General features: G+C 58.2%; 1 protein-coding gene across 2 annotated transcripts; it reads left to right on the forward strand.

The window, feature by feature from the left end:
- The first annotated feature begins 350 nt into the window (after window positions 1-350).
- On the forward strand, window positions 351-22502 carry SARDH (sarcosine dehydrogenase). Of its 2 annotated transcripts, none has more exons than XM_066981003.1 (21): window positions 351-581; window positions 660-768; window positions 1463-1784; window positions 2416-2594; window positions 2992-3171; window positions 3748-3871; window positions 4001-4101; window positions 4885-4989; window positions 5592-5721; window positions 7391-7477; window positions 7553-7643; window positions 9920-10061; window positions 11153-11236; window positions 11359-11472; window positions 12071-12209; window positions 14623-14770; window positions 14997-15090; window positions 18931-19093; window positions 19362-19530; window positions 19966-20101; window positions 22016-22502. In XM_066981003.1, exons 3-21 carry the CDS (start codon window positions 1469-1471, stop codon window positions 22139-22141), a joined length of 2628 nt encoding a protein of 875 aa, XP_066837104.1. In that variant the 5' UTR covers window positions 351-581; window positions 660-768; window positions 1463-1468; the 3' UTR covers window positions 22142-22502. The 2 variants fall into 2 exon arrangements, with proteins under 2 accessions (XP_066837104.1, XP_066837103.1); XM_066981002.1 differs by lacking the exon at window positions 351-581 and adding an exon at window positions 12611-12724 and having other exon boundaries at window positions 676-768.

Here is a 22502-nt window from a genome sequence, read left to right on the forward strand (position 1 = left end):
CAGCCCCCAGGCAGTGACCGTGGGGTGCATGATGCCGCTCAGCCCCCAAATCCACCAGCCCCTGACCCAACCACGGCTCCACCCGCCCCCTGCTTCACCCAGACAGCAGAACCCAGCCCTTCGGAGCCGCCTTTGAGGAGCCTGCACCGCCTGCGCCTCCTGCCCAAACAGGCCCTAATTTTGGGGGTGAGTCCTGGGCAGGAGGCGCAATAAACCTTGGGGCTGTGAGAGCTAAATGAAAAGTTTTATTTTCCTCCCCCCCTCCAGATGAAATTTTTTGGTGTTCCCACCTTCGCTTTGGGCTCTCGGCTCTGGCTTAAACGCGTTTTAATTCTGCTCTTTCAGTGTGACTGCTGGGAACTCCGGCAGGAGGGTCAGATGTTCGCCGCGCTCGCTGTGTTTGCTTTCTGGCACCGAGCGAGCCCTGCAGGCTGCGAGCCCCTCCTGGCCCCAGCCGGGCTCTTTGCTCTCTGCCGAGCGCTGATCTGGGGAGAAAAGTGAGAATTTCCTCCCGTTTCCAATTTCTCGACTCCCCCTTACTTTTTCTTCTTCGTCGGCGAGTGGCGGAGGAACAACAGCGGGTAAGAGCTCGGCCGGGGCAGGGGAAGCGCTCAGCTGGCCCCGCTCGCCTCCGGCTCTGGTTAATGTTTTCATGGCAGCGGTGCAGAAGAGGAGGAGGAGGAGGAGGAGGAGGAGGAAAGCATCGGAGGAAGGCAGGCGCCCCACGGCCATCGCGGCAGGGAACGCCACCCGGAGCAAGCGTCGCCGGTGAGTGGAGCCGGCGAGCGGTGGGGAACCCGGCGTGGGTTTCCTCCCGGCAAGGAACTCCTGCGGGATATCCCGGGTGGGATTTCCCAGTTTTTTAGGGCTGCGGGGTGGCAGCGAGTGGGGTCCTGCAGGAGGAAGCTCCGCAACAGCCCCCGGACAAAGCTCGTGTGGGAAGAGCAGTGCCACCCCATTAGAGCCTGCTGTTTGCGGGGCCACGGCTGCTCCAGAGCCACGCAGCCAGAGCAAACCCCGAGCCACGTCCCCGGATCCCAGGCACGGGGCTGGAGGACATTACCCGACCCCGTCCCCGCCAGCAGCCATTGCACTGCCCTCTCCTGATACAGAGCAACCCCTGCTCCTTTGTCGTGCCTCCTGAATACGCAAACAGACATTAAAAAGGGGGTGGTTTCTGTGGGCTGGGCAGGAGCTGCCGTGACCTGTGCATTTCCAAGCTCCTTTTTTTTTTTTCTTTTTTTAAGCTGGGCCCCCCCGCAGGGTGTTTGGGAGCCGCACCGGCTCCCGTTGGGGTGCGATTCCTGCAGGTGGGGGGTCCACAGAGCCCAGCTCAAAGCCGTGCCCTAGGCCCCCCCCAGGTGCCACTCAATCCATTTCGTGGCACCACGATGCCACCACCGGTGCCCATCCAGCGGGGGCTCCGCTGCCCACCCTGGCGAGGCGTCTGGGGGCTCCGCAGGTCGACATGTCCTACATCAGCTGCGCCTTGCGGGCGGCAGCCCCCCGCCGCCTGCCAGCCCCCTGGAGAAGCCCCCGGCCCTTCAGCAGCGCCGCGGGACCCCCGGCGGAGAAGAACGTCCCCTACCAGAAGACGCTGAAGGAGGAAGGCGCCAGGAGCACGGGGCCCAGCCGGCCCCTACCGCCCTCGGCCGAGGTGGTGGTGGTCGGGGGGGGCAGCCTGGGCTGCCAGACCACCTACCACCTGGCCAAGCTGGGGGTCACCAGCGTGGTCCTGCTGGAGAGGGACCGCCTGACGTCGGGCACCACCTGGCACACGGCCGGTGAGTTATCGGGATCGGGACCTGGGGGGGGGGCTTACACAGGACCCCACAGCTGGGGACGGGTGGATGGAGCCCACCCATGGCACGGGTGGGTTCTGGGTGTGCCGGGGGGGGGGGGGTTGGCTTTAATCGTGGAGAATTTCAGGGTCCTGCTTTTCCATTTGGCGCAACTTTCCATTAGGAAAAGTTGTGCCAAACCCCATTTTTTTTTTAATCTCTTTATGTATTTTTAATAGGATCAGAGAATAACTAAACAGTTTATTTCCACTCTTTTTAAAATTATTATTTTTAAGCCAGTTTTCTTTGGCAGGGAGAGGGGAACTAGGCGAGTTTAATTCAACGCGAATTTTGGGGTTTTGTGTCTTTTTGGGGTAGTCCCCACCAGAAACCCTGTTCTCCCGTTCATTTAAAAATAATAAAAAAAAAATCAAGATCAATGGTTTGTAGAGCTCCGAGGTAGCCACGAGATGGAGCAAGTGCCACAGCAGGGTGACACCCGTGCTGCGAGTGGGACGGTGGTGCCAGGAGGCCCCCCCCCAGAGCTCCTGTCCCCGGGGCTTTGGGGTGATGAGGGGGTTGGAGGGGGGGGTGCAGAGCCGCCTGCCCCACGGCCGGGCTGTCCCCCACCCAGGTTTGCTGTGGCAGCTTCGTCCCAGCGACGTGGAGGTGGAGCTGCTGGCGCACACACGGGACGTGGTCAGCCGGGAGCTGCCGGCGGAGACGGGGCTGCACACGGGCTGGGTGCAGAACGGGGGGCTCTTCATCGCCTCCAACAAGCAGCGCCTCGACGAGTACAAGAGGCTCATGTCGGTAGGGAACGGCCCCCCCGGCGTCACCCCCGAGGACGTGGCGTTTATCTCCTGGGGGCCTCCTGGTTTCCATAAGGCTGATAAAAACCAGGCAAAATGCTGGCAGAATGAAATCCAGCTGTCAATTTTTGCCCGTTCAGATAGCAGTAGCATTATTTTCGGGGTTGCACGGGCAGCTTGAATAGGAATATGGGGTCATGTGGCCCTAAAAAGCTGTGCAGAACTTCCCACTGCCCTGGATGGAGGGTTTGCCTTGGGGCAGCGGCGCACCTGGGCCACGCAGCAACTGGGGAGCTAAAAGTGGCCCGGGGGGGGTTCTCCAACTCCCCCAGCAGCACGGGATGAGCCAAGGCTCTCGTTCCCTGCTTAATCTCCCAATTTTCTTGTCCGGCCGGCAGCTGGGGAAGGTGTACGGCGTGGAGTCCTACGTCCTGTCCCCGGCGCAGACCAAGGAGCTGTACCCGCTGATGAACGTCGCCGACCTGTACGGCACGCTGTACGTCCCCAAGGACGGCACCATGGATCCTGCCGGCACCTGCTCCACTCTTGCCAGAGCAGCAGCTGCCAGAGGTGCTACGGTAATTCCTAATTAGTAATTGCTAATTAATGCCTGTTGACCCTGGGAGGAGTTTTCAGCCTCTGCCCTCCCCAGCTCCTCCTTTCACATGGGGTGAAGCTGCTCCTGCAGGGTCAGGGCTTTGCCCTGCAAGGATGTTGTGCTCTTGGGCTTTGATGGCTCTCGGGGTCACCGTGACAAATCTGGCAGGGACCATAAGCCCACGGAAAATCCACGATGAAGAGAAGACCTTTAGGAGCGAGACGAGGCAGAGCCCAAGGCAGGTTCCTTGGTTTTAGGGTCAGGTAACACAATCCCCTCATCGAGGCGAGGATTGCCGGCCCGTCCTAGGCATGGGGCTTAGCTCATGGGCAAGGCACATCAATAACGAGTGTCCCCTGCAGCTGTGGGTGCGCAGAGATGTGGTTTTAGGGTGGAATTGAGAGTAATGCTGTTTTCAGCAGCAACAGTAATAACTGGAAAGGAAGATGGCCAGGGCCAGAGCCCTGCCCAGCCTCACTTTTCCCACTTTCGGGGCTGGATGTCGAGCGAGTGGGGACATCCCAGCCGTGACTCTGCTTCTTCCCACCCACCCCAGATCATAGAGAACTGCCCCGTGACTGGCATCCAGGTCAGAGCCGACGATTTTGGGGTGAAGCGGGTGCACGCGGTGGAGACGGCCCATGGGACCATCCAGACCCCCTGCGTGGTCAACTGCGCAGGTACGGGGCGGCTGGCGGAGCCGCTCTGCCTTGTGCCATGTGGGCTAGGGTGTTGGGGGGCTGCTCCGTCCCCTGTCCCCCTGCCACCCCCCTTGACTGCCACCCCCGACGGGCTCTGTGTCCCCGCAGGGGTGTGGGCGCGTGCCCTGGGCCAGCTGGCGGGCGTCCACGTGCCGCTGGTGGCGATGCATCACGCCTACGTGGTGACCGAGCGCATCGAGGGCATTCAGGTGGGTCGCGAGGCAGGACAGCCCCCCCGGGACCCCCCTGCAGGACCCCCCCCCTTCCTGTCCCTCTGCACAAACCTGGGCCAGGCTCTGCAGGCACCCCACAGCTTCTCCCGGTAGCTGACTGCCTGATCAGAGTCATATTTAATATTTAACAATGTTATGACTAGCAGATAATCTTTTTTTTTTTTTTTTTTCCTCAGTAGAATTATCGTAGGGTCTCTGATGTGTTTGGTGTCTGAAAGCAGCGTTCGTAAAGATGCCAAACAGTTTCTGAACCAGCCCCGGTCCCCGCCAGGCAGAGCTGTAGCTCTCCAGGCGTTCCCAAACCAGCTGCAGAAATCTGTTCTTGCCTTCTGGCTGCAGAGAACCGCTCGGAGTCAAAGCAGCCTTCATTCACTCGGGTGCCAAGGCCTGGAGAGTAACACCTGCCTTAGCTTCCATCCCACTGACACAGCCCGTGGCTGAGCCTGCAGTCCCCGAGGCCCCATTTTAAGAAGGGACGATTACAGGGATTGTGTTTCCGTCCCAGTAACTCTGGGCCGTGCAAGCACAGTGGGGAAGAGGCTTTGGGGAGGAAAGGCTGCAGCTTGCAACCCCCCCGGTGCCTCCTTTTCAATCCACCTAACTTCAGCCCCCAGCTGGGCTGGGGACACGGAGGGCGATGAAGCCTGGATGCGTTCGGGGTGCCTGCTCACCCCGCTTGGCTTTCCCCATGGGTCATTCCCCACGTGTGGGGCCCTGGGGGGGTCCTCTCATCCCCCTCTGACCCCCTCCCCGCTGCAGAACATGCCGAACGTGCGCGATCACGATGCCTCGGTGTACCTCCGTCTCCAAGGCGATGCCCTCTCCGTGGGTGGCTATGAGTCAAACCCCATCTTCTGGGAGGAGGTGAGCGCTGCCCTGCTGGGGGGGCCAGGAGGCTTTGCAAGGAACCCACAGCCTCAAGGGGGGGAGCTCCTCGTGTCCCCGCTCGCATAAAGCCCGTCCTGTGGGCACCGACCTCGCAGCTGGTGGGGAGAGCAGGGCAGAGCATCCCCTGCGCCTGCCTTGGTGGAGGCACGAGGCGCACGGGTGTGAGAGGAGATGAGGAAGATGAGTGGGGCTGGGGGGGACTTTAGAGGCCACCGTGCCACCCCTGCCCTGCCACAGGGTCCCTTTATGCGGGTGCCTTAATTCAGGCTCTGCCCCAGCCCTTTGGCTGCATTTTTGTTGTTTTTTTTTGGGAGGGACTCTTTGCCAGGGGATGCAGCGGGAGGTGAAGATGCGCATGTCCCTGCGGTCCCCAAGAGGCTTGCCCTCCACACACATGGGACACAAAGGGCTGCAGAGGGCCTGGGTGGGAGCTCTCGCTGGTTTTGAGCCTCTGCGCTTTCCTGGGCTGCTCATAAAACCCCGAGAGACCTGAGTCTGAGGCCTCAGAGGCTGCCAGAGCTGAGAATGCCACCAGCTGTGCTCTGTTTCGTGTCCTGACTCCCGTTTCCCCACTTCAGGTATCTGAGAAATTTGCTTTTGGCCTCTTTGACCTGGACTGGGATGTTTTCACGCAGCACATCGAGGGTGCCATCAACAGAGTGCCGGTGCTGGAGAAAACGGGCATTAAATCCACCGTCTGCGGGCCAGGTAACGCGGTGGCAGCATCGTGGCAGCTGTGCACCTCCAAGCATCTCACGGGACATCCGTGGCTGCCTCACGGCTGGTTTGGGGCTGTACCCCCAGCACCTAGGGGCTCGGCAGGAGCAGGGCCTGACCCAGGAGTGGATTTGGGCACAGCAGGCGTTGGTGCAGGATGGAAACGCAGGAGCTGGCTGCAGAATGCTGCCTGTGCTTGGGCTGCAATGGTGCCGCCTTCCTGGGGGTGGCATCCCAGGCTAGCCACAGAAATAGGAGCGAGCTCCTGCTTCCGCGCAGCCGGGGCCACAGGCAGAGGTTGGCAGCCAAGTGGGGACGTTTTGGGGACCTTTACAGCTGGTGCTGGGGCCACTGGCCTGGGGAGTTAAGGAGAACATTTTCTCAAGCAGTGTCTGCTGCTCTTCTGGGATTTTTATTATTTTTTTGACCATGGGATTCCAGGTTTCCGGGATGCTGACGTTAGGTTTGCTCAGGTTTGCACCCAACGCGTGATGCGGGGTTAAAGGCAGTAGCACCGCTGTCCTGCAGCCCCAGCAGCTGGCGGTGATGCTGCCGTTGAACCCTCTCCCTGTGTGGTTGGTTTGGCTGTGAAATCCTCCACACGCTGAAAAAAAAACTTCTCTTTTTGCTGAAGCACTTAGAGGGAAACCCTGGAGGCCCTTGGGGACGGAGCTGGGCTGCGCACAGAGGGAAAGTAGGGCACGTCGCTGGCCCCGCAGCGGGTAAAACATGGCTTGTACAAGGCGGAGGCCGTGGCCCTGGGCACTGATGTTTGATTGAACTGCGGTGTAAGTGGAGCTGGTGGCCTCCAGCGGGGAGCTGACGGCTTATAGACATACGGCTGGTGTTTGTAATGCAGGGGGGTAACCTCCAAAGGGTCAGCGCTCCTCCTCTGCTGGATTTAGACGAGCTGCTGCTCTGCTTGCAACAGCTGAGTCAGGCTGGACTGTAGCAAATAGCAAATGCTTGTTCTTTCCACTCTGCTGTAAATATTTCACCGATAAAACAACTCGCCCCCCTCGGAAACCTGTGCTTCGCAGGGGGAGCTGCCTGCTGCTGAGGCCAGAGGTCGGGGGGACCAAGCTGGGCACAGGTGCAGGTGCCTCCCCTCGCTTTTTGCACGGTTGGACAAACCACCTTGACACGGGGAGCACTGCACCTCTCCATCAGGGTGTTTTCTGCGCTCCCTAGTGTGGGATTTGCACCAGGCTGGGGTTGTACAGGGAGTGAGGGCTCCCCCCAGGCTGGCGTCAGCGCAGGAGCCTTGGGTAGCATCGATGGCAACCCCTTAGCTGAGCCAAGCAGCTTAAATTCACATTTTTTTTCCCAGCAGAAATCAATGAAGGTGAAAAATAATAATAGCAATGAAATACGGCCCGGCTGTTGGGGATGTGATGGGTGAGATGGTGCAGGGCACTCTGCAGAGTGCAGGGCTGCGAAGGAGCTGCCTCATGTCACCAGCCTCTGCTGCTGGCAGTGCTGTGTGTGCGCATACATGTACGTGTGTGCAAGCTTCTGGAGGAAATACATGGATGTATCCATATGTATGCTCTCTGGGAGCAGGAGCAGGATGAGGCCAGCACAGGATCCCTGCTCCTGAAGCAGGCGGTGTGTCCCAGAACGCCTGCCCAGGCTGATGCTCCCCGTCTCTGTTCCCCAGAGTCGTTCACGGCCGACCACAAGCCGCTCATGGGGGAAGCTCCAGAAGTCCGCGGCTTCTTCCTTGGCTGTGGCTTCAACAGTGCTGGTAAGAGACGGCAAGAAATACCTCCTTGTGCATCCCAGCATGGGGTACTCATTTTTGTCCTTGCCTCTCCCACAGGGATGATGCTGGGAGGGGGCTGCGGGAAGGAGCTGGCTCACTGGATCATCCACGGGCGGCCGGAGAAGGACATGTACGGCTACGACATCAGGCAAGGCTCCGGGCCGCGGGCTCCACTGGCACCCATCACCCGTGGGAGGTCCTGGGGACGGGTTTCAAGCACCCCATGGGTGCTGGCATCAGGACCAGGTGTCCGTGCCGCAGCCCCTGTCCCCCCAGGAAGCCAGAATCAATTACGCCCCACGGCTTTAATAAATTTACACGTGGGGTTTATCTCATTTGCCTCATTCCGCTTCTACGCAAACAGCTTCCAGCAGGCGCGAGGAGATTGCAGTGATGAGAAAGGACAGGGTAATTACGTTTGGGTTGTGTTGTTGTTCAATTAGTGCTGTGCCTAATCCTCTAAGTTAATCATCAGGGGTAACGTTTTCAGCTGGAGAAAGATTACCTTCCCTTCTCCGCAGCACGACATGGGCCGCGAGGTTTCGGCTGTGCAGATGTTGGCTCTGTAATTGCTTTTGACTTGCTCGATTGTGTTTGATTGGGTTTGGGCTTTCTTATAGGGCTGCTAGCGACAGCAACAAGCTTGCTGGGGACAAGGCTGTTAAAATCCCGTTGTTTTGATGGCAACGCTGGTAAACCACGCATGGAATCAGCTTGGGAAGGGAGGGGGTCAGTGCTGCTGCTGCAGCAAAGAGAGAAGCCCACGAGTGGACAGGGACAGCTGTAGGGTCAGGAGCGTGGGCTGGGACAAGGCTTTCACCACCTTCCATGCCACGCTGGCTCCAGCCACTGCAGATTTTGCTTCGCATCGACATACTGGGTTGCAAAGCGGGCAGCAGCCCCATGGCCCCGCTGTCCCTGCCGTGGGGACGGGGACGTGCAGCAGGAGCTGCTCTGCCCGCTGCTGTCCCCTGGGGCACCACAGCCACGCACAGCCCGGCTCCTTGGGGTTTTATCCTCTCGGTGCCTCGCCTTTTCTGGAGTTGTCAAGCTGATGTCAGTCCCTTTTTTATTTTTATTTTTTTTTAAATTGTATTTTGGTGATGATTACTGAGCTCCTCTTTAAATAACTCCTTTTTCTGCACATTTAAATATTTATCCTCTCAAAACGCTCGTTTGTAAATATTTCATCTGGCAGCTGCTGCTCCTCTCGCTGCTGTCAAATGCAGCGCGTTGGTGACGGGGCCGGGGCTGGTGGGTGCCCGGGGTGCCCGTGACATGCCGAGTGTCACCTGCCACGTGTCCCCTGCCACTTGCTGGCAGAAGGGGCAGCTGTCCCCATGGAGCTGACTTGTAGCTTGCCCACGGCTGCTTTTGGGGAGCACTGCTTGCATTTTGGAGCTCCCGGGTCTTGGGTAAGAAATGACCCGAAAGCACGACCCGTGAGCAGCGCCGGTCCCTGCTGCCCTTTGTCCTGGGAAGCCCCAACCCAGGTGCAAATTTGGGAAGCAGCCACCAGCACTGAGCTCAGCTGGGGGCTGGGAAAATCTGCTTTTGGGTGCCCTGAGAAGGCGAGGGAGGGAGAAGGGAGAGGGGCGGCAGAGCCTGCAGCGCTCGGCCCTGCCGTCCCCCTGCTGCCCACCTTTACTCTGCACGCACCGAGTGGGGAAGAAACCTGAAAATTAGATTTCAAAAGGCCCTATAAATGATATTTTTTCTTGCCTTTTGCCTGCTGACTGGCTGCCTTTCTGCAGACAGAGGGGCTCTGGGCAATTCAGACACCGCTCCCCTGCCAGAGCAGGGACAGGAGAGGTGGCACTGGCCGAGAGGTGATGGCCCGGGAGTTACAGGGCTCTGGTAATGGCCCCACAGCACGTGCTGAACTGGCACATTCCTTCAAGGAGCTTTTCTGTTTGAAAAAGGAAAATATGTCAAACAAATTTAAAATGCTTTGGGTTTTATTTATATTTCAGTCTAGGGAGAATTGGATGAAAATTGTGAGGAATGTTCACGGCTCGCTCCCTTTCGGGGCTGCATTTAAAACTGGGCTCTGTGAGAGATGCTCTCTGAGGCTGGTCCAACACTGAAACAGAGCAGAATTAACATAAATTTTACTATTTTTTTTATTTTCCCCCCAGCAGGACTGTATCCAGCTCTGGTAAATCCATCTGGACCAGGGCTGTGGGTTGCACTGAGTGGGCAGAGCCACAGGGATGAGCTGGAGTGGTTTGATGGGCAAAAGATGCGATTTTTTTGGTTTCTTTGCTCTCCTACCCATAAAAAGGGAGCAGGGATCCCGAATTTACACCGCAGCAGCTGCAGCCACCTCCTCTGGCCAAGGGGTCCGTGCCCAGGGGGTGCCGGGGGTTCTAGCAAGCCGATGTGCTTGTCCTGATGGCCACCCTCTCTTGCCGTGCCCTCCAGGAGGTTTCACCAGTCCCTCACCGACAACAACCGCTGGATCCGGGAGCGGAGCCACGAATCCTACGCCAAGAACTACTCCGTCGTCTTCCCCCACGACGAGCCGCTGGCGGGGCGCAACATGAGGAAGGACCCCCTGCACGAGGTGAGGAGCCCGGCCCCCGGGGACCCTCAGGGCCACCCCTGCTTCTGCCAAAAAAAAAAATAAATAAATAGATGCATTGAAGCATTGGCAAGGCATGGCCTCATCCACATCGCTCTCCAAAACAGCGGGCTGCAGAGATGCGTTAAGAGCCTGGTGAGGGTCACCGGGCAAGGGGCAAGTGGAGAGCAGGGCTCAGAGCCCCCCAGACCACCCAGTGCTCCCAGGGTGGCCCCATCCTGCCAGGGTGCAGCCACTTTTGCTGAGCCCCTTCCCCCTGAGAGCGGATTCACATCACAGCATCCCTCTCCCGATGGCGAGCAGAGGCTCGAGCAGAACAACAGACATTCCTCCCCACCGGCCCCCGATGTTTGGTTGACAGCTCGGTTGTTTTCTGTCACCGAGGATGCAATTTATTTTTTAATAGCATGTCTAATAAGCGATGCCCATTTGACTGACAGCCTGGTATTTGTACATGCAGCTCCAGAACATGTGCTGTGTTTTATAAATAGACACTGAATCACTTCTGAAATGTTCAACAAAATCTATTCTTTTCCGAACGGAGGCACCAAACAAAAATATCTTAATGGATCCCTAATTAATTGCGTGCAGAGAGATTTTCCTGAGAGTACAGAGGAGGAACAAGAAGGTTGCCTTATGAATCTTGGATGTTATTTGTATAATTACTCTTGAAAGCACTTGGGAGAATCGTGCTGTGTGGATTTAGCATCCCTCGGCCAGCAGTTCGTGTGCCGCCGTGCAGACTTTGGAGCAGGGCACGGCTGGCCTGCCGGGCTCCTGGCTGTCGGATGCTCTTGAGACAAATACCCTTGTTGGGTGGGCACAAATATCAGCCAGTCTGTAGGCAGACGAGGGGCTCTGCTCTTTTAAAAGACAACCCATGGAGCTGATTTTGGCTGCTGCTGACCCTTCTTTCCATTTGGCTGCTGACAGCCAAAGCCAAAGGTTTACGAGTTGGGTTTTGAGCATCCATTGGAGGTGGGCAGCCTCGGCACTGCCAGCTGAAGCAGGAAGGCTTGGTGGAAAAGGCTGCTTTTTAAACTTTCCTTCCCATTTCTCTTTGTCTCAAGTAGGAGCTGCTGCGGCAGGGCTGTGTTTTCCAGGAGAGGCACGGCTGGGAGCGGCCGGGCTGGTTCAGCCCCAGGGGAGCAGCTCCGGTAAGCGCGGTGCCCGACGCGTACTGCCCCGAAAGTGGGTGTATTTCCCCCAAAACTGGGGGAGCAGCCCTCAGCTTTGAGGGGTCTTCCCACTGCCCTCGGTCCTCCTGCTTCTCCCCCAGGTCCTGGATTACGACTATTATGGTGCCTATAGCCAGGAGCGCCACAAGGACTACGCCTACAACCAGCTGCTGGCAGACGAGTACACCTTTGACTTCCCCCCCCATCACAACACCGTGAGTGCAGGGGGGTTTCTGGGGGGTGTTTCTGGACCTGGGGGTGTTTGAGGCACCAGAGCCCCTGCAACACTGCAGCCCTGCAAAGAGCTGGTGAGGCTCAGAGGGACGGAAGCCATGGGCTTTGCCTAAAACTGGGCAAAATGTCCCCAAATAAATGAAGCAAAATGCATGCCCTCTGCTTGGAAACCTCGGCACAGAGCCCGCGTGAATTTCGTTGCTGCTTTCCTAAAGGAAGGAGTTGAAACCAGCTCAGGGAAGCTCGGATCCATCCTCAGTGTTTGCCCCCAGTGCCAGATAAACGGCACACGCTGCGGGGCAAGGGAGCCCGCCGGGAAACGGGGCAAGGAATACCCAATTTGATAAAATCCCACTTATTATTGATAACTCTCACTGACATAACGAAGGGGACTGGGCATACGGGGGAGCCTGCCAGACGTACTACATTTAACACCTGACTTTTCAGGGCTGTTTTGAAGGCACCAGCCGCGTGTCCGGGTGCTGCTTCTCCTTACGTAAATGGCTTTCACACGTCTCTCCCTTTGCAGAGTGAGAGGAATGCGCCTCGGCTCCAGCAGTGTGTTTGCTTTAATTTTAGATCAAGAACGAATGCTTAACGTGCCGAAACGCCGTGGCTCTCTTCGACATGTCTTATTTCGGGAAGTTCTACCTGGTTGGCCCCGAAGCAACAAAAGCGGCCGACTGGCTGTTCACCGCCGACGTGAGCAAAGCGCCAGGTAAAGGCTCGGCCTCCGCCCGCGGGCCACCAGGCCTCCGCTGGGAAATGCCACCTCAAACCAAAACACGCAGCGGGGACCCAAAGTGGCTTTTATTTTCCATGCTGCTCTTGCAGAGGGTGTGGGAGTGGTGCGGGAGCGAGTGCTCTGCCCGTCCTCACCGCAGGCCGGATCCTGCTCCTATTTGTGCTGTGGGAAGTGTGCTCTGAGCCAAGAACTGACACAAACCTAAGGGAAAAAAAAAGCATTGCTCCTGTCCGCTGCTGGGCACGCAGCGTAGGGCACGGCACACCGAGGCAGTGGTGTTTTATATAAGAATTAGGACAAATTTTTTGTACTCCCCCCGCTTGCCCCGTGCCGGGGGGGGCTGGTGGGCAGCCGAGCCGTCTCCCCTCCCGCAGGCTCCACCGTGTACACCTGCATGCTGAACAAGCGCGGCGGCGTGGAGAGCGACCTGACGGTCAGCAGGATCAGCCCCGGGGAGCCGGGCTCCCCCCTGGCCCCCGCCTTCCAAGGTAAAACCCCCTGGTGCTGGGGACGGGCGTGCTTTCACAAGTGATGCGGGGCTGAGGGATATCTCCAGCGGGGGCTGCCCTCCCGCTGCTGCACCAGGAGCCAGTTCAGCCTCCAGCGCCTTTTGCTGGGGGGGCACTAACGCAGCAGCAATGCAGAACTGGGGGTCTCTGCTTTCGTATAAGGGTCACGGGGCTTCATCGAGCCCCCAGAATAAGCTAAAATACAGTTAAATAGCTGAGCATCGGGGGGAAGCACACCACAGATGTTAGGGTTTGTGCCTGCAACCCTCATCGTGCCCACAAACCAGGCATGTGGCGGCAGCAGCCCCCCGGGATGTGCTCGGCTCCCAGCGGTGATGGGGACAGGGGGCCACAGCGGCAGGTTCAGTTCAAGGTCCACCAGCAGCTCCTCCATCCCCGCCATGCTCAGGACCACGTGTGGCCGCGGGCACCGGGGTGATTGCATTTACCTAATGGCACCGCCTGGCTTTTCCACCTCCACCCCTGGCTGCCCGTAACCCAATTATCCCCTTTGTGCCGGGGGCCTGCGCCGCTCCTCGGTCTTATTGGGTTTCTCCAGCCCTGGCTGGCTGCTCTGACCTCTCCCAAAGCCCTTATCAGCTGCCATAAAGAGGAATTGAAAGGAAGCAGAGCAGCCAGCCCGGGGGGCAGAGATGACATTAGGGAGCAGCAGGGGAGGAGGGCACCCAGCTGGGCTCCGGCAGCGCTGCCAGCGCCGTGTTGGGTGCTGCTGCGGCAGGTACCTGGTGCCATTGCACCCTCATCCTGGTGGGGATGGTGTCGGTGAGCCCTTCCCACCCCACAGCCCATCCCGCATCCCTCTCATCCAGGGCGCCCGCGGGTGACGGGAAGCGGATGGCGGAGCTGCCGGGTTTGATGGGTGCCGGAGGAGTTTAATAGAAGCGAGTCTATTTTTCCAATTACAGTAGGTGGCTGCACTTATTAGCGTTATGACAGATTATCAGAGAGCAATTTCGTCGTGGCAGGCAAGGAAGAGGGGAGATCGATCATGCGATAATCAGCTCCCAAACTGCATCCCTGGGAAGTTGTCGCCCAGGATTAGCAGCGAGATGAAATCCCTGCTCACGTTCACACGCACGCCTCCCTGCCTGTCCACCCTAAACCTGAGCCCTGGTGGGGGTTTGATTTCCCATCCCGGCAGCCCCGTTCCCTCTGCATGGGTTCACCCCCAGCTCTGACATTCAGTTCCCTTTTCCCTCCACATCTTAACATTAATTCTGTATCGGACGAAACGTATCAGGAGATTTTGCTGTTGGTCTCGAGAGACGGAGAGTTTTCTCTTTCCATGATGCTCACTGCCAGGCATCTCCGGGGCTTGGACAACTGGGAATTTCCTGCAGAGGAGAGCAGGATTGGTGCAGGTGCTGTGTCCGAGCTGCACCGTGCCGGGGGAGCTCGTGCAAGGGGAGGTGAGCGTGGTGCTTTGCGAGGCTGCTGCAGCCTGTGGGAGGCAGGAGCCCCTGCACAGCGCTACCTTTGGCATTAGCTCGTGGAGCTCCTCGCGTAACAACGGAGCAGCAACCGGGCAGGGTTGCTCCCAGAGCTCTGTTTTGCGTGGCCCCACATCCCAGCTTACTCTTTCTTCTTTCAGGTTTTAAAGGTCATTCAGTTTCCCCTTCGCTGGCTGAGCCCCACAAGCAAAATCAGCATGAAGGGCCACTTGTCCCCTTGCCCCAACGTTATTTAACCTCCCTGTTCTTTGAGGTCCCCCCGGGCTGTGCAAGCTGGAGGCACCCCCAGCTTCAGCTCAGCGTCCAGAGACAAAAATCAGTCCCGAGCTGAGCTGAGCATCACCCCCAACCCAACGCCACGGAGCCTAAAATAATGCTGGGGGGGGGGGGTGGGATTTCTTCCAGGGGACGGCTACTACCTGGCCATCGGCGGGGCGGTGGCGCAGCACAACTGGTCGCACATCACGGCGGTGCTGCAGGACATGAAGCTCCAGTGCCAGCTCATCGACTGCTCGGAGGAGCTGGGCATGATGAGCCTGCAGGGCCCGCTCAGGTGAGCGGAGGGAGCACCGTGATCCCCAGCAGGCGCCCTGACACCCGGCCCCGCGTCCCCTGGTCCTCACCCCGCTCCCTCAGTGGGATTCCCCACGTTAGCTCCCGTTTGGAGGGAGAGGGGCTGCCAGCTGGGATGGGAGAGCAAATCTGGGTGATGGCCATCAGCGGCGGGTTGGCGAGCTGCCTCCTTTCACCACGGCCCCTTTGCTGCTGTTTCCCCGCAGCCGTGCCGTCCTCCAAGAAGTGCTCGACACCGACCTCAGCAACGAGGCCTTCCCCTTCTCCACCCACAAACTCGTCAGGGCCGCAGGATGCACGGTAGGACGGGGCTGGCACGCGAGCTCCCAGGGCTTGTCGAGGCTGGGAGTTTGCAACGGGCTGCTGGGGAGTTTGGTTGTTTTGTTTTGGTTTTTTTTTTCTGCTTGGTTGGTTATTTTTCTGCTGGAAAAGAGCAAAAAGGACAATGGGAGTAGGGTGTTTTCCTCCCCGTTTGCCTGCTCTCCCAGCTGGGGGTGCCTGGGCGCTCTCTGGGCACGGGCACAGGTTTGCAGCAGCGGTGGAGGAACAAGAGAGGCCTCCCTCAGCTTAGGGTGAGCACTGGCGATAGATCTGTCTGACGCTCCAGATCCCTTCCTTTTCCTCCTACCCCTAAAAAAATATATAAAAAAAATTGGGGGGGAGCGATTTAATGCGAGATGTGTCACAGCTCCCTGTTAAGGGCTCAAGAGCCTGCCGCCTCGCTGCATTTGATCACAGGCACAGTCTGACAACCTTAAGCTTTCCGTTCCAGCGCAGATCATCCTGCGTTTGCCGAGACTTCGGGGCTCACGTCAGCGGTTATGCAAGCGCGGAGACGGCCAAAACCTGGGGCTGAGCCCCACGGGGCCGGCACCAGGGGACGGGAAGCGCCTTGGGGTGCCGGTGGAAGTCGGCCCCGCTGCGTGCCCTGGGGGAGCTGTGTTGCAGAGGGTTTTCTAAATTCAAAAGGCTTATCATTGCTGTCTGACACACGGAAAAGCTAGTACATGTTCAGATGTTTGTTTTGCCCAAGACCGTCGCTCAGCAAGACGGTGAGAGAAACAGGATGTCGTTTTTGTGTTTGTCTGCTCGATGACCTACTCGGTCAATTCAAGCTAAGTCCTTGTAAGTAGAAATCTTGGTTAAGAATGCCCTCTGAGGTTTAGAAACTGATTATATAAAGTAGCAGGGTGATATCAGTTCTCCAAATAGCCAGAATTGGCTTAACAGTGAGTGTAGCATTAAAAAAAATTGTTCATTGTGCTTCTTGACAGCGTTGTAGGGAATAACGCAGTTTTTGAACTCACTAAAATTCTTCCCAGATTTGGGGACTCAAGAAAATAACAGCAGGGCACCTGATATAACATCAGAAAGGAAGTGAGAAAATTGTCTGGATGTGTTCTTAGTCTTAATTAATTAAAGGCAAAATTAACAGCCCCCTGCCCAGGCTGGTAGCCCCGAGCATCCTCCTGGAGGTGCGGCGGTGGGAGCAGGGGGTGGGAGGCAGGCCTGGGATATCAGTGAAATTGGGTTAAGCCGCACGCAGACACTTTTCATTCGGAATTAAAGTGGCTTTAATTCGAATGCAGCTGGCTGCTGAAGGGATTGCTGCTAAATCAAATTAAGGCTACTTGAGCTGTGAGGGAGAGCCTAGCCAGGGCTTAGGGCACTTTAACTAAGGCACAGGTTTTGCCTAACTCGGATGAATCCTCCAAAATGTCACCACGCGGGGGCCAAAAACCTGCTGCGTGTCCAGCATCCCTCCCGGGAGGGGACGGTGGCACAGGGGATCCGAAGGCCAGCCCTTGCTGCAGGCTGTCCCACTTGCCACACGTCACTGTCACCGCCGAGGAGCTGCAATCCTCCCCGCGTCCTCCCCGTCACGTCTGTGGCAAGCCGATAACATCTTGTAATAATCTGCTTAGCCCTCTGAAAGGTGTATGAATGTTCCTGTCTGCAGGAGTGCGATCGGTTTATTTGCATTTCGCTTCAAGTTTGCAAGAAAAATAATCCAGTCCTGCGAGGTAGAAACGGCTGGAAGAAATCTTAGGGCTTCTTTTGAGTGTAAATGCCCTGATTTTATGGAGGAAAAAAAAAAAAAAGGGAAAAAAGAATAGAAAAGAAAAAGCTTTACTGCCCTCCCAGGCAGAGCCAGCACCTGAACTGCAGGCATCTGGGCAGAGACAGAAAGGTAGGGCGAGTGAATTTTCAGGCAGTTTCTTGTGAAATTGGTAATATACTGGCACAGAATTGAAGGAGAAAGCAGAGTGTTCTTGCGAAACAAATCCCAGGGCTGCAAAGTATAGGATTTTTGTTGTAAGTTGGTTTTTAAAGTTCTGCAGGAAAAAAAAAAGCGAGCTCTTTTCATACCGCTTTGCTGAAGTGCTCAGTAGTGCTGATGTCGGAGCAGTCACCCCGTAAGCCTGAAGGCTGCCCAGGTCAGCGTGCAGAGGATTCAGCTCGTATGGGGGTGTTTCTGTAGCTGTAAGGTCGCCGTGCATCCTTTGGGGGGGCACCTTTGGGCCCTCAAAGTCGCCACGAGCAGGGACAGGAGGAGGCAGGTTCCTGGGGGCGGTGAGCTGAAGCCCACCCCGATGTTATCGCCTTCCAGCGGGGTTAAACTGAACCCGGCATCTCTAAAAAGCGATCGCTGAGGTTTTTGTGCGTTAACTCAGTAGCTGAGCAAAATCAGCTGGAGTGAAAGGAGAATTCCCGCAGAGCTAATGAGACTGGAAATTACCGATTGGTTTGCGAATTTATATATAGCGTCTCTCATTGTATTTAACAGCAGCAAAAGGACCCCGGTTGAATTTCCCTGCTGGATTGCGGGGTAAAGCTCAGGTTTTCATTTTCTAGAATACTTAAACGCTTTTGAATTGCTGCTCAAAGGCTCGGAAATTGATGCTATTTCATAGCTCTGTTTGAAACCTACCAGGAACGCCTGCTCCCAGGAGACGTTGGCAGAAACCCGCGGGAGAAGCAGAGCCCGGTCCTTGCCTCCGCAGCCTGGGCCGTGCCAACCGAACGGCTGGCACCCAAATTTCCCCGGAGAGCCGGAGAGTTCTCTGCTTCCACCCCCCAAAAAAAGCCATGAAGCCAAAGGATGAACCAGAGGGAAATAGAGCTGAGCCTCCAGGGGTGTCTCCAGGGAATGTCCCCAAGCTGGGGTGGTCCCAACCAGCCTGGGGAGCTTTGGGAGCGCAGAGGAGCTCGACGTGGCTATGGGATGGCACGATGCAGGGCACATCTCTGCCTGCCTGGGAGAGAAGTGGGGATATCAGCAGGGCCAGGACATCACGGTGCTGCCCCACGCTCCTCTGTGGTTCCTGTCCCTGGGGAGCACGGGCAGGCTGGGAGGGAGGGAATGCTCTGAGGAGCACCAAGCTGTGCTCGTCTTCTCATGTTCTTTCGGGTTTGGTGCATTCAGAGTCTGGCTAATGGGGCTGCCAAGAGGAATGCTCTGGGGCACTGTGTCTGTAGGGGGAACGTGAGCATCCCCGTGGAGCAAGCAGGGTGCAGATGGGGACGCCGGGCTCAGCCCCTGGGTGACAGCATGTAGCTGCTGGGTGCCTGGAGTGGGACACATCCCCAGGGGACAACAGCCTCGAAGTCTCACTGGGGACAGGTCTCCCCGCCATCAGGCAATACAGCAGATTTGGGGAGACGCAGCATAAGCGGTGCCTGCGGGCCTTCCTCCAGTGTAGCTGGATCAGCAGAGGGAGACAAAGGCCTGGCTGGTGTGGGGAGCATCGCCGCTGACCACAGCCTGACCGGCCACAACCGCAGGGACCACTGGCTGCGGGGTGCAGCACCCCGAGCCCTGTGTCCCTCCCCCTGGGACACCAGTGACTTCTGCAAGCAGCGGGATACCAAGGGGGACTTGAGCTCTGGGCTCACTTGCCTCTTAGCTGTGGTTTTGAGCTGCGAAGCGTTGCTTGTCCAGAGATGAGAAATTCACTCTGAACGTGGCACGAGACAGAGCAAAGAAAAGCCTTGCACAAAATCAGGATGAGCGTAACGCTGCCGGCCGAGCTGGCTTTCCCCCAGGTGGGTGGTGAGGCCGTGTGGGCTCAAGCGGCCCCTGCCACGCTGCACGGCCCCACTCCGTCCCCAGGGATTTTGGGGTTTTGTGCTTTCCAGGTCCGTGCCATGAGGCTGTCGTTTGTCGGCGAGATGGGCTGGGAGCTGCACGTGCCCCGGGCGGACTGCGTCAGGGTGTACCGGGCGGTGATGCAGGCGGGCGCCCGGCACGGCATCGCCAACGCCGGCTACAGAGCCATCGACAGCCTCAGCATCGAGAAAGGTTTGGGGCTTTCCTGGCAGCTTGCCTTTCCTGGTGCTCTGCCTCGGGCTCGGGAACCCAGATAAATGGGGTTTGCCCAGCTTTGGGGTGCAGCTGGCCCCATGCTGCCTGCTGAGACTTCCCCACCTGCGGGTCCTCTTGAGGGTGCTTCGCCCAAGGCCAAGTGACCCAAGGGGTGGCCAACAGGCGGGGCTGGTGTCTTGGTCTCCCGAATTGCTCACCCCGGGCTTGCTGACAAGGCAGGGAGACCCACGCTTGTTTTTGGCAGGGTACAGGCACTGGCACGCAGACCTGCGCCCCGACGACACCCCGCTAGAAGCAGGCCTGGCCTTCACCTGCAAGCTCAAGTCCGGCATCCCCTTCCTGGGCCGGGAGGCTGTGGAAGCCCAAAAATCCTCAGGCATCTTCCGCCGCCTCGTCTGCTTCACCACCGACGAGTGAGTACAGCCACCCGGGGCCGCTCCGCGCCGCTCAGCACCACACGCGGCAGGATGAGCACCCGCAGCGCTCCCCATCCAGCCCCCGCACCCTGTGAGCGCACACGGAGCTCGGCTGCCAGCCCGCTCGGCTGTTTTCCGTGCTCTAATTACATCTCTAATTTAAATCCCACCACGTATTCCCCGCTAGATATTTAATGGAAGCTGGAAGCGGTGCGACGGGGAGGGGGGTTATGTTGTTTCACCCAGAGCAGCAGGAGGCTTTGCAATTCGGGCTGGAGGGGCCTTGGTGAAGGAATGGGGGAGCTGTAGGGCAGCAGCCCCCGTGCCAGGGGGGAGCCCCAGCTCGTGGGCCTCTCCTCCAGCCCCTTCCCCCTGGCCTGTGGGCTCCCAACTTGGCTTTTTCCCAACGTTTGCTCTGCTCCTGCCCCGCAGGAAGGTGCCGATGTTCGGCCTGGAGGCCATCTGGAGGGACGGCCAGGTGGTCGGCCACGTCCGCCGGGCAGACTTTGGGTTCGCCATCGACAAAACCATCGCCTACGGCTACATCCGCGACCCCGCGGGGGGACCCGTGAGTACGGGCGGCGCCGCCTGCCCCAGGCTTAGCAGGGGAAGCGCGGAGCTTCTGCTCAAAGCCATATGCACGAGCACGTTGCCATCAGATGGGGTGCGAGACGGGGCAACCCCCCCTGCACCCCCCCCCCCCAAAGTGATAGCAGTGTGAGACGCGGGGGCGAGTGATGCCACGGCTCAGCGGCGGCGATGTCCTCGCCGGTGACATCCCGGCTGCCACCCTGCCTGGCCCCCACGCCCTCTCAGATGTTAATTGCAAGCGAGTATTTAATTGCAGCGGTGAATTAACTTGTTTCACGGGGATCGACTGCCCAGTAGGAGCGCGGCGGGCTCTTAATTAACCCCGCGAGACTCCTGGGGGGTAAATGAGGTGCCCTCATTAAGCGGCGTGCTGCGGGCAGAGGTCGGGGTGCCTGCGTGGGGACAGAGGGCTCAGGGTGACGTCCCTGGGGGCTGTCCCCGTTGCAGCACAAATGTTTGTGCTTTAATCCTCTGGCTTGCTTTGGTTTTTAATCCTGTGTCAGCACAAGGCTCCCGAGTCAAGCAGGGTGGGGTTGGAGGGGTATCTGCAGCCCCCGGGGGGACCTTTCCTCATCTCCCTGCCTCAGCAAAAGTCAGGGACATGTGCCGAGGGGGGAACGCAGGACTCGGGGCTGCTCGGTTCCTTATGGGAAGCTGTGCAGGAGTGTTTCAGTGAGCATTTAGGGGGGGTCAGGCTGTCCCCGGGGGGAGGCAGGTGCCCTCCCAAGCTGGGAGGTGGCAGCAGGTGCCTGCAGAGCAGGATGGCCACCGCGGGCTGGGGGGCTCCGGCTGGGTGCTGCAGCGGGGTCTGCAGCCAGTGCCCCCCTCCCGCCACGGTGAATGCTTTCCCCTACATCTGGCTTTCTCCTTTCCTTTCTTTTCCCATCCTTTCCCCGCCACATCTTGCTCTCCCGGCCGCCCCCGCCTGCCCCAGGCAGCGTGACGGAGGCGGCAGGATGGAGGTGGCACGGGGACGGTCCCCTCCTGCCTGCGGCGAGGCGGCAGAGCGGCGCTGAGTGCATCCCGCTGGGCACGTCAAGCGCTTCTCCCCGCTCGGGCACTTGCCATGGGGAAACCTGGGCCGGCAGTGGGGTCGGCAGTGGGGTCGGCAGTGGGGTCGGCAGTGGGGTCGGCAGTGGGGCCGGCAGCTCTCGGTGTCACGGGGAGCAGTTCTGCGTGCAGGGGGCTGCGCTGCGGGGCCCCAACCCTGGCAGCTCCTTTGTGCCTGCGGGAAGCAGCGCTCATTAAGCAGATGTTAATGTGCAGCCTTAATCTCTCCGCTCCCTGCGATAACTCCCGCTTGATTTACGCCGTGACGGCAGGCGTTGGCTGTACGGGAGGGGAGCGGGAGCTGCACCAGGACCCTGCCCTGCGTTGGGGTGTCTCAGGCACCGGCACTGCCTGGTGCTGCAGGAGGGACGCCTTGGGCTTGTCACGGCAGTAGGGACATCCTGGCTGACACCACGGTCCCCTCCTGCAGCCAGTGCCCAGCTGGGGGACAGCGGGGACCGACCCCACTTGAGTGTGCCATCCCCCCCTGCCACCCACCCCATGGTGAAATCGAGCAGAATGCTTGTAAATGCACTTTGCATTGGATGCTGGTGAAAAAAATCCACAGGAAAACAACAACAACAACAAAAAAAAGATAGAAGAACTGTTTTTTTTTTTTTTTTAGCTCAGTGCTTTTAAAATCTATTTTCTTCCTCTCTGTGCATCCTCCTGGGATGGCAGAGCTGGGTTTTCTGCAGGAAGCACATCTGCAGGGTGGGAGGGGGGCGTCCCTGAGAGCAGGGAGGGCCCAGCAATGGGGGCGGGGGGGGTGGCAGGGGGCTGCTGTCCCCAAGCACCTCGCAGTGCGTAACGGGGGTTTTGGTGTGGCTCTGCCCTGCAGGTCTCGCTGGATTTTGTGAAGAGCGGCAGCTACCAGCTGGAGAGGATGGGGGTGAGCTACCCTGCCCGAGCACACACCAAGTCCCTGTTCGACCCGGAGAACAAGCGAGTGAAGGGCATTTACTGAAGGACACCGGTATGGGGACGGGGATGGGAGAGCCCTTTGGAGGTACCGACCAAATCCCCAGACTTCGCTGCCCCAGCAGGGAGAGCTGGGCAAACACCTGCAGTGAACTCGTCGAGCAAATTTGGTCCAGATCAAAGGGGAAGAAATGGAAGAGGTTCCAAAGAGCCCAACAATTTTGTTCCCAGCTTTCCTAAATGAAGCAATACCACTAGAGCAATAGTTCTTTCCCGTGGGTTAATTGACCTGAAAACGGTGTTTTGCTTGACTGCAAATGAAATGGTTTCAATTTTTGACTTTGCTGGAAACCCTTTCCCCCAAAATGTAGTTTCATGCTGCACGGAAATGAATTTTTTAAACCATC

The sequence above is a fragment of the Anser cygnoides genome, chromosome 20, assembly GCF_040182565.1.
Source record: "Anser cygnoides isolate HZ-2024a breed goose chromosome 20, Taihu_goose_T2T_genome, whole genome shotgun sequence".
NCBI classification, from domain to species: Eukaryota; Metazoa; Chordata; class Aves; order Anseriformes; family Anatidae; genus Anser; species Anser cygnoides.

Coding starts and splice junctions, on each gene's coding strand:
- SARDH (XM_066981002.1), top strand. CDS start 1,469: ATGTCCTACATCAGCTGCGCCTTGCGGGCGGCAGCCCCCCGCCGCCTG. Junction 3,172..3,747: donor CAGCTGCCAGAGGTGCTACG/GTAATTCCTAAT, acceptor CACCCACCCCAG/ATCATAGAGAACTGCCCCGT. Junction 15,091..18,930: donor TCAGGGCCGCAGGATGCACG/GTAGGACGGGGC, acceptor TGTGCTTTCCAG/GTCCGTGCCATGAGGCTGTC.